Genomic DNA, 10,033 nt, shown 5'->3' with positions numbered 1-10,033 from the left:
ATTTTATTGTGTCATGTAGTGCGGGCCGCTGGTCTTGGTCTTGACTCGGTCTCGACTCCCCTCGGTCTTGGTCTTGACTTGGTCTCGGACCCCAAAAGTCTTGGTCTTGTCTCGGTCTTGATACACTCTGGTCTTGGTCTTGTCTTGGTCTCGGGTTAGGTGGTCTTGAACACAACACTGCCGCATAACGTACATTGCATTTATTCTAGCGTTAGGTAAATGTATCTTGAAGGAGAATAGCACTTAAATGAAAGTCCAACAAGGAGATTCATTTAGAATTAAAAATAACTCACCCTGAATTACCATGATAGATATAATGTATGTAATAAAAGTGTCTCATTAATGAAAGGGAAAAAACTAAATCCAGACTTTAAGTAAGTTTAGGGTCTGGTTCGCAGAGTATGAAGTTAATTTTTTCCCCCCAATTATTCAATGAAAAGAAAACTAACCTCATTTAAGTAAAATAAAATTGTAATCAAAACTTTTGGAATTGTAATGATTTCTTTTATTTTAAACAAAAAGTTTTGTTTAAAAAAACTTTAAAAATTAAATAACAAATTTTTGTCTCGTGAACTTACAAAGTTATTTGCCAAACAAACTTTTATTTGCACACATCAAAAATCTTTTGTTGTGATTTTGGGCCCTGCCCACGATGTCATGTGAGAATCACAAGCAAAATTGCGTCACAAACAAAAACTTAGAATAGCCAGAAAAGATTTCTGACATGCACAAATAAGTTTGTTTTGAAAATAATTTTTTCACTTCTGTGTGATTTTAATTAAAAAAAATTTTTTAAGCAAAACTCAGGAGGCTTTTCTCATGGTGACATGCATTAACGATTAAATTATTGCTTTTGTTTTTTTTTCTTTTTTCTGCAGTTCCACATTAAAGTTTGATGCAGCTCTGCTTTCCTGAATGGACCATCTTCATCTCCAATGCAAGTGTAGCAAACAGGCAGCTCTTCTTTTATAGATTACAGTCCACTAAAAGGTTGCATTGTGGCCTTGTTTATATTTTTAATAATGCAATTCTGTAAAGATAACATTTCCTCGAGGAATTTTAATAATTAAGGTACTCAAATCATTCAAGGAATCTTTAAAGTACAGAGCACCCCAGGAGATAGGGGGAAAATTTTCTTTTGCGTTCCCTCACAACACTTTTGCATTCCTCATAATAAGTTTTGTATTCCCTTGCAATATGCTTACTGGAATAGTTGCTGGTCTATTTTGTATACAGTCACAAATGTCAATTTAAAAATATACACACATTTAAAGAGTCTCAGTGAAAACATGCTTATTATTAACTATTTGGTGCAAAAAATCAATTGAATATTAATTTATTCACTGCATTTTCATGTCTGTTTGTGTAAGGTTATGACAGAACTGCACATGAAAACAGCCCTTTAAAGCATTCAGGCAACCAACACAAAAGAGACACAATCAAAACTGTCAGATGAATTATTGCTCCATGATAATAACTCAGAAATAGTCAAGTTTGGATGTCTATTTGTTTTGTGAAATTTTAGACAGGATCAGAGGTGATCGACAACAAGAATGAGTCAACACTCTGGTCTGCTAGAATAAATGTGTCTTTTATTCCCCACAGATTACAGCAAAGCAATGCTGCACAGCAAAGCAATCATTCACACACTGATACGTGATGCTGTATATATTGTCCTCTAATATATCTTTCCCTCTTACCTTGACACATGGACTGGAGAGAGATCCAGGCAGAGTAGCAATCACGTGGCCGGGCGTCCGTACGCGACCCACGGCAGACTCTGCCAAGACCGAGAACTCCCCGTCTATTATACCCTCTAAGTGCATGAGAGCGAGGAATGGCCATTTCCTCTCTCCCAGGCAGATTCTCCAGGTATAGTGCAGCCACTTCCTGCTTCATGTCTAACCACCTATTCCCGCCATTGTTCGAATGACCTCTCATGGTCAAGGTACGACATGACCCTCACTATCGAACTCAGGGCGAGCAGACCATGAAACACAGAATAACCATTCTATTATCCATGCGTCCAAAAATATCTAGCACGAACTTAGAGCATGATCAGCTACGTGTCAACCGGCCACTGTCCACGCTCCCAAGTCGTGTACAACAATACCTATCACGAACTCAAAGCATGAACACGGATTATGAAGGTTACATAAAGAGTACATAAGACATTATCAAAGAACAAATATAATATTTCTATACCATTCCACCCCATGGTCTTTGATAATTAATTTTGGAAATACTGTCCCCAAGGCTCCTCAACTCCATACAGTCCATTATTCATAGACCACTGGGAGCTTGTATATTGATCCCATAAATTTACTACCCTATTTAAAAATTCCACTCTACCACTTTCCACAGACCCCAAAGTTATAAATCGATGGTGACCTACCCAATAGTCTATTTCAAACACATCTCTAAGCTCAGAAGCGTCCACTATTAGTGTCGCTACGTCAGTGCCATACCAACCGTCTCGAATAATTTTCATTCTAGGGCTACATTATAAAATCTATTAATTAGGGTCTTTTTAACACACAATACATACAAACAAGTACAAAGGTTACATGTTGTCAAAAGCACCAGACATATTGCCAAAGCAAGGATGGGGGGTATGAAGTACGTTTTGGCAGTTACTGACATTCCATTAAAAATGTCCCACCAATGATATGCAGAAGATTGCTCAATAATTTTTGCCGCATGCTTCACCTCTCCTGAGGTTATAAATGTGAATATTTTGAGACTGGAAACATTAGACATATGTGACTGGATCATTTTCTGCAAGACTGTGGTTCCATTCAACGCGCGCTTAAATCGATCCAGAGAGACCTGCCACGGTACTTCCAGGACTTGCCATTGCACGTCCGTAAAGAAGCACTAGTGAAATTGGTCAAACGATATGTCTGGTTATTCCAATGCCAAATATACACATTTTTCAAACACCCAGAAAATGGTACAGTAGGTAATTGAGGATGACTCTTTATTGTAGCTATGCACAGTGTATGTGGGTTTATCTGCCATAGCATGTCCCTAGGTTTTTTATGAGTCCAATCACACAACACCTCATCCTTGTTTAAGCATGGGTTCAAATGTCCTTGTTGTAACATACATACCACCCCTTGGTGAGCTTTATTACATTTTTGCAAGTCATAGGTGAGGTTTGTCTGTGGCTCAAACCACTCACCAGTCATGTGTAAAAACCAATATCCCGAAGTGGTTATAACGGGCAATATATAATATTGGCATACAGTTGTCATCTGTGTTACATAGTATTGGATCCAACGACCCTCACACATTGTTTTGTCACATTTAGTCTTGTCTGGTTCTAAATATACCCAATAATCTTCGGTGATGTTCCACAACCTTATCCACTCACCAAAATTATTAGTAGTAACCACTCTTTTGAATGATTCATTCTGTAGATTAACATGTATCATCCGCATGTTACATACAGTCCAGTTCAGAGCTTGAGAGACGTTCTTCAACATTTCAGACGTGGCATTCCACATTTGTAAGTCCCAGATTAATTGCTGCTTGAAGATTTTAGCTGTTTCCTCTTGTGTCATTACAGCAGAAGGTATCCAGACACCCATCTGATGTACCGCTCTGACTGCATGTCGTCCGTTATTGGAGAGCATTTTACGGGTGACCTCATTGTCCACTGTATTAGATACCCCCAATAATGTTCCAGTCCTCCTAACATAGTGTCATACCATGCGCGTCTAACCCGCGTAGAGACACATGATGGAAGAGAGGGGAAAATCACCTTCCAATGTACATAAGTGGTGAGACTTGCCTGTGCCATGTTCTGACATGTGTGTATTACAGGGGCAATTTGAGTGGGTGTGGCTATAGTGGTGTTTGGTAGAGCAAAAAACGCTTGCTCATACCCAGTTCTGTTTTGGATCGCTGTCGCATTTCCTATCCATATTGTTTTATTTCCTACAAAAACAGTTATGGAGGTGCCCGTAGCCCCCTGACATTGTTTATCTGTCGACGAATAATATTGGCACAGCGATACATAGGACTCAATTATGAGTGAACATTCCTTGGTGACAATTGCCATGGGTGACTTTGGGTGCTGCTTCTCCAGAACAACCGAAGTTGTGACTCTAATCATGCTGTCCCCCGGTGTCTCGAGGGTAGAGCAAGGCATCACCAGCAGCACCATGGCAGCGAGGACACGGTACACGATGCCCCCACAGCCGACACACCCCTTTTGGCGCTTTCCATGGTTGTGGACGTTGTCCATGGCTCGGGCTTGATCCGAATAACAGGTACCACGGAAACATGTAACTGAAATGACAATTAATATACTATAACAAAAAACAAAAGAAGAATTAGTTTTCTCTCAAATAACATTTTGAAACTGGCACATTCACCCACTTTTCTTCTCCTGAATATAACACTGACACAGACGCATCATTGCCTTGTACAATGATTTCAGCAGCTCTTGGTGGACCATTTTCTCTTCTCACCCAAACTTTTGCTCCAGGTTTATCTGTAGAGCCAAAATCACCGTCCCCCTTTACTTTCACCTTAGTGGGTGGAGGGATTTCTAAGACGGCAGACGTGTCGCACGGTTTTACTAATAGTTGTGCGATCCTGTCTCCTTTTTGCAATATTAAGGGGCTTTCGCCTTGGTGGCGGCACACCACACCCAGTTCTCTCTGATAATCACTGTCAATAACTCCAGCCTGAATGGTCAACCCTTTTAAGGACAGTCCAGATAGTGGTAGAATATGCCCATACATTCCTTTGGGGCACTGTAACCCCAAGCCAGTTTTCATTACCTGAATTTTATCAGGTAATAGTGTTACTGTTTCTAATGTTCTTAAATCCAGACCGGCTGAGCCTGGTTTAGCTCTAACAGGAAGCTCCGCTTTTTCATCAATTTTCCACATTTTGATTGGTTCTTTATCCGGAGTATTATACACAGTGATCATTTGGTTTAATGGTGTCACCCCAGGTGCGATTGGCCTATTGTTCAATTGGGCCACCGCCTGTGCTAAATTTGGCTTCCAATTAGTCAAATACATCGGTCACTCATTTTCCGAAGTGACTCTTTCAACAGCCCATTCATTCTCTCAATCAGCCCAGCAACCTGTGGATAATAGGGGATATGATATATCCATTCAACATGCCTTTCTTCTTCGCATTGTTGAATATCTGTTTTGATATCTATTTTTAGATCTATTCCCCTGTCTCTAGCCCACTGCTGAGTTCCCTGAATCCCCCAGTGTCCTGATTTTTGATGCACCCATCTAGCCAACCCAACACTTGATTCCCGTGCTATTTGCATGGCCCTAATAACCCCATCGATATACCGGTTGTGTTGTGCCTCAGTGCTTTACATTATACAAACATAATTATAGGTGAGGATCTACTCTGAAGTTGAAGCTGGTAGGATATTTACACTTGCCACTGTGTGTTGATCAGAACAAACTGGAGATGGGCTTTGTTCGAATCTCTCTTTATTGCGTTGTTACAGCAGATGTGCAGCAGAAGGTGGCTTGGAGTTGGAGATGTGGTAACAAGTCAGGAACGCATATCTACCCCAACCAAAACTGTCGGCACCAACTGCACGCCTCCACTCTCAGAGACACGGTTTTGTACAGCTGCTGAAAGTGCTATAGAGAACTCACCACTGGGTGGCGCACCTTCCCCACCCAGGCCGAACCAGCCAACACCTGGCCCAATCTGGTCACAAACAATTTCCACCCGAGCCTTTGTAACAGCCGCCCCCAAATGTATAAAGTACATTTGTTTCTAAACAAAGGTTACAATTTAAGTCTCTGATGATGAACCGTGGTTGTTGGAATCCTCAGGAACTGCAGGAAGAACAATCATCCTCGCCACTGGTCGGGTGTAGATTCGGTCCTTCACTCGAACATCTGCAGACCTGATGCGGCCGTCAGCACTTGGATGCAACTTGGTCACTCGTCCGACTGGCCAGAGTGCTCTGGGAAGTTGAGGATCCATGAGCATGACCACCGTATCCTGAACTAGGTCAGCTTGAGATGTCTGCCATTTCTGCCTGACTTGTAGATTGGGAAGGTATTCCCTAATAAATCTGGACCAAAAATGGTCTGCCAAAGCTTGTGAATGCCGCCAGCGGCGTTTGCTGGGAAGTTCAGTTGCAGGGTACGCAACCTGGGGCAGCGACCCATCCGGCCGCCCCATCAACAGATGATTTGGTGTTACAGGGTCAGGGTCTGCAACACTGGAGGATACATAACCTAAGGGTTTTGAGTTCAAGATTCCCTCCACTTCAACAAGGACTGTCCTAAGCACCTCTTCTGGCAATGGTTGGGCCCCGACGGTGGCATACAAAGCAGTTTTAACAGAACGTATTTCTCTTTCCCACACTCCACCAAAATGAGGGGCACCAGGAGGGTTGAACTTGAAAACAATCCTTTGTTTGGCAAGGGACTGCTGCAGGTCCGGAGACATCTTTGCTATGGCCTGTTGTAGCTCTCGTTCCGCCCCACGGAAATTGGTCCCCTGATCTGAGAGAATTTCCGAAGGTGTACCCCGACGGGCTATGAATCTCCGTAAGGCCATGAGGAAGGAGTCAACATCAAGATGGGTGAGGATGTCAAGGTGGACAGCCCTGGTTGTTAAACACTTAAATATGATGCCCCATCTTTTCTCGTTACGCCGTCCGATTTTGACATGGAATGGTCCGAAACAGTCTGTCCCTGTAGAGTAGAAAACAGGCTTATAGAGGCGGAGACGAGCAGCTGGTAAGTCAGCCATTTGAGGGATAGTAGGCTTGGACTTCCAACGTCTGCAATTTGGGCACTTGGACTGATGACGTCGAACTGCTTCTCTGCCTCGCAGTATCCAAAAGTTTCGACGAATGTCAGCAAACAGTCGCTCAGGACCAGGATGGCATAGACGTCGATCGTAGTCTTGTATCAGAAGTCTGGTGAATGGATGGTTTGGATCTAGAACTATGGGATGTACTGCTCCTAATTCAAGATCCTTCGCCTGTCTCAGTCGACCACCCACCCTGATTTCTCCTGCTTCATCCAACTGGGGTGCTAAGGCACGTAACCTACTGTTGGTGGCAACCGGCTTCCCCAGTTTAAGAAGTCTGATCTCATCAGGAAAGCTATCATGTTGTATCTTAGCCATAATGTGCCTCTCTGCTTTGCGATAGTCTTCAGCACTCAAACTCACATCCTTCCCGACTGCAGCTTGTAGGTTCTGTGCAGTGGATTCAAGCAGTTCCTGCCAGTCTTTGTAGGTCTCAGATTCTGGGCTTGAGAATGTGGTGGTCGAAGTTACACCACAAAATACGGATTTCCGTAGTTCTGAGGATTCCTCTTCGAGTGGGATTGCTGGATTAGTAGGCCAGTAGTCTGAGGCCTGAAGTAGGAAAGATGGTCCTTGGTTCCATCTGGTCAGCTCAGACAACTCCTGTAGGGTCTTACCCCGGGTGATGTCGTCAGCTGGATTGCTGGCTGAATCCACATAACGCCAAGACTGTAAATCTGTTAGGTCTTGAATCTCAGCCACGCGGGTGCCCACAAATACTTTGTAGCGACATGAGTCCGATAGTATCCATCTCAACACAGTGGTGGAATCTGTCCACAAGGTGGTAGTGTCGAGCCTCAGGGTGAGCTCTGCACTTAACAGCTTAGCTAGCTGAGCTCCTGTTAAGGCTGCAGAAAGCTCCAACCGAGGTATAGACAGTTGTCGCCTGGGGGCTACTCGTGAGCGGGCTAGGAGGAAGGATAGGTGGATTTGACCCTGGCTATCCTCAGTCCTGAGGTATGCAACTGACCCATAAACTTGCTCCGACGCATCACAGAAGATGTGTATTTGCCTGTTGGTGACTGAAGCATCGTCGACTGCAGGAGTATAGTGTCTGGGTAAGGTGACTTGTGGCAGTAGCTTGAGTTCATCTTCCCATTGCTCCCACAGTTGCTGTAGATCTAAGGGAAGCAGTGGGTCATCCCAGTCCCGATGCTTCTCCCATAGTTGACGAACCAGCACCTTGGCACGGGTCATGTAGGGCAGGATGTAACCCAGGGGATCATACTGGGAAGCAAGAACTTTGTAGATGTTCCTCATGGTCAAAGGTCCATAGTTGAGGGGTCTGTGTTTGTAGCCTATGACATCTTTGTGAATGTTCCAACTGAGTCCAAGTGTGTTTTCAAAGGGATCGGACTTGTCCTGTGTCAGCCAGAGCTCTGTAGTGGGGGAACGGGCTTCACTCGGTAGGTGACTGATCACCTCCGTCGCATTACTTGCCCATTGACGAAGGTCGAACCCTGCTGAAAGGAGCAATGCTCTTAATTTATCCACTAAGGCTCTTGCTTCCTCTGCAGATGGCAAACTTTGCAACCAGTTGTCGACGTAAAAACACCGCTCAACAGAAAACCGCACATCCTCTCCATCTTTACTGTGGTCGGTGATGTGACGCTTGAGGGCATATGTAGCATAGCAGGGGCTACAAGTGGTGCCAAAGGGAAGCACCTGCCATTCGTAGATGTCTGGTGGTCGGTCTTTGACCTGGTCCCGCCACAAGAACCTCAGGAGGGGTCTATCTTCTGATAGGAGGCGAACTTGGTGAAACATCCCCTTTATATCACTGCTTATGGCGATGGCATGTTCCCGGAACCGTAGCAGCACTCCAAAAGTGATGCCCCGAGGGTAGGTCCAGGTAGTAGGAAGTCATTGAGGTTGAGACCTTGGTACTGGTGGGAACAGTTGAACACAAGCCGGTTCTTGTTATTATGGCTCACCATATGATGAGGGATGAACCATGACTCTCCATCAGCTGTGGTTTCTTGGGGATCAAGTTTTGCCACAGTACCGGCCTGGACCAGTTTCTGAATCTCCTCCTGATATATATTAGCCATTGTTGGGTTCTTACTTAATCTCCTCTCATTGTTCCGCAGGTTTGACATCACCGAATCAGGAGAGGCCTTGAGGGCAGGCATGGTTTTCTTTCGTAGCAGTGGTGTAGCGTAACGGAGAACCCCATCCACACACACGCGCACCGTCTTCTTCTCCAACAGGTCCACAGCCTCTTGGTCCAGTTTGGAACGAGTTACTGTCTTCTCGCTCCGGTAGGGAAGAACATCAGACTGCCAGAGTTTCTCCACATTCCTCAGCAGCTCCGTGTTAGAGTGAGAAACTGATGTGAACAAGCACTGTGGGTGTTGGAGACCACTGTTTGCTATTCTCATGGGTCCTTGAAGAGCCCATCCGAGTCTGGTTCTGACCGCAGCAGGTGCACCCGGTGGACCCAACCGGACTGGTTCGATGGGGGTGATGAGGTGAGGGTTGTCCGTACCGATGAGGATCAGAGGCTGTGCATTCTTAAAGGAATGCAGAGGCAGATCAGACAGGTGCTTGAACTGCTTCCGGAGTCTGTCAATTGGGTAGGACTGTTCTGCTAGGACCAGACGATCAGCAGTAAAGGCTCCATTCACAGCGAAACGGCTGCGACTGCTGAAGGAAGGGGATATATGGAAGGAAACTGACGCACCTCTCAATGTCTGGATATCCTGCCTTATAGTTCTCAGATTCAAAGTCTCTGGATTGCCCTGGAGGCCAAGCTTGTGGGCAGCAGAGGGCAGGAGCATTGTGCGTTCAGAACCATCATCGAGCAGAGCATAGGTCTTGAGGCTGTGGTTCTTGTGATGCAAAGTGACTTGGACTACTTTTAGCAAGACTCTGCTGACCTCCAGTGGCCTGTCAAGGTAAAGCATGTCAGTGGTGGTACTGATGAGACAACTTTCCTCCTTAGTTGTTTCTTTGTTGGCTCTAGTGTTTACATCATGGAGCACCTGAAGATGTTTCCCTTGACATAGATTACAAGGCTTCCGGAGATCGCACTGAGCTGCATGATGAGATCTTGCACAACGCCAACATCTGTCGTGGTCCTTTATCCACTGGGACAGTTGGTCCCTCGACAACTTCTGAACGTCAGAACACTGGCTGAGATAATGGTGCATACTTCCACAGTAGGGGCAATAACGTTCTGCTTTGGTGCCCTTCTTCCCTGCATAATTGG

At 44.9% G+C, this 10,033-nt stretch overlaps 1 protein-coding gene across 1 annotated transcript; it reads right to left on the bottom strand.

Annotated features, from left to right (window-relative positions):
• Nucleotides 1-3,122: 3,122 nt before the first annotated feature.
• Nucleotides 3,123-8,607, bottom strand: LOC107833689 (uncharacterized). Its single transcript, XM_016663547.1, has one exon. It carries the CDS (start codon nucleotides 8,587-8,589, stop codon nucleotides 5,788-5,790), a length of 2,802 nt encoding a protein of 933 aa, XP_016519033.1. The 5' UTR covers nucleotides 8,590-8,607; the 3' UTR covers nucleotides 3,123-5,787.
• Nucleotides 8,608-10,033: the final 1,426 nt, after the last annotated feature.

Source organism: Poecilia formosa, unplaced genomic scaffold (genome assembly GCF_000485575.1).
Source record: "Poecilia formosa unplaced genomic scaffold, Poecilia_formosa-5.1.2 Scaffold428, whole genome shotgun sequence".
Taxonomy (NCBI): Eukaryota; Metazoa; Chordata; class Actinopteri; order Cyprinodontiformes; family Poeciliidae; genus Poecilia; species Poecilia formosa.
Note: the sequence above shows the minus strand (reverse complement) of the source record. Positions and strands in the feature narration are given on the sequence as shown.

Bases quoted from the DNA above. Each gene is read 5' to 3' on its own strand.
- LOC107833689 (XM_016663547.1), bottom strand. From the start codon at position 8,589: ATGTTTCACCAAGTTCGCCTCCTATCAGAAGATAGACCCCTCCTGAGG.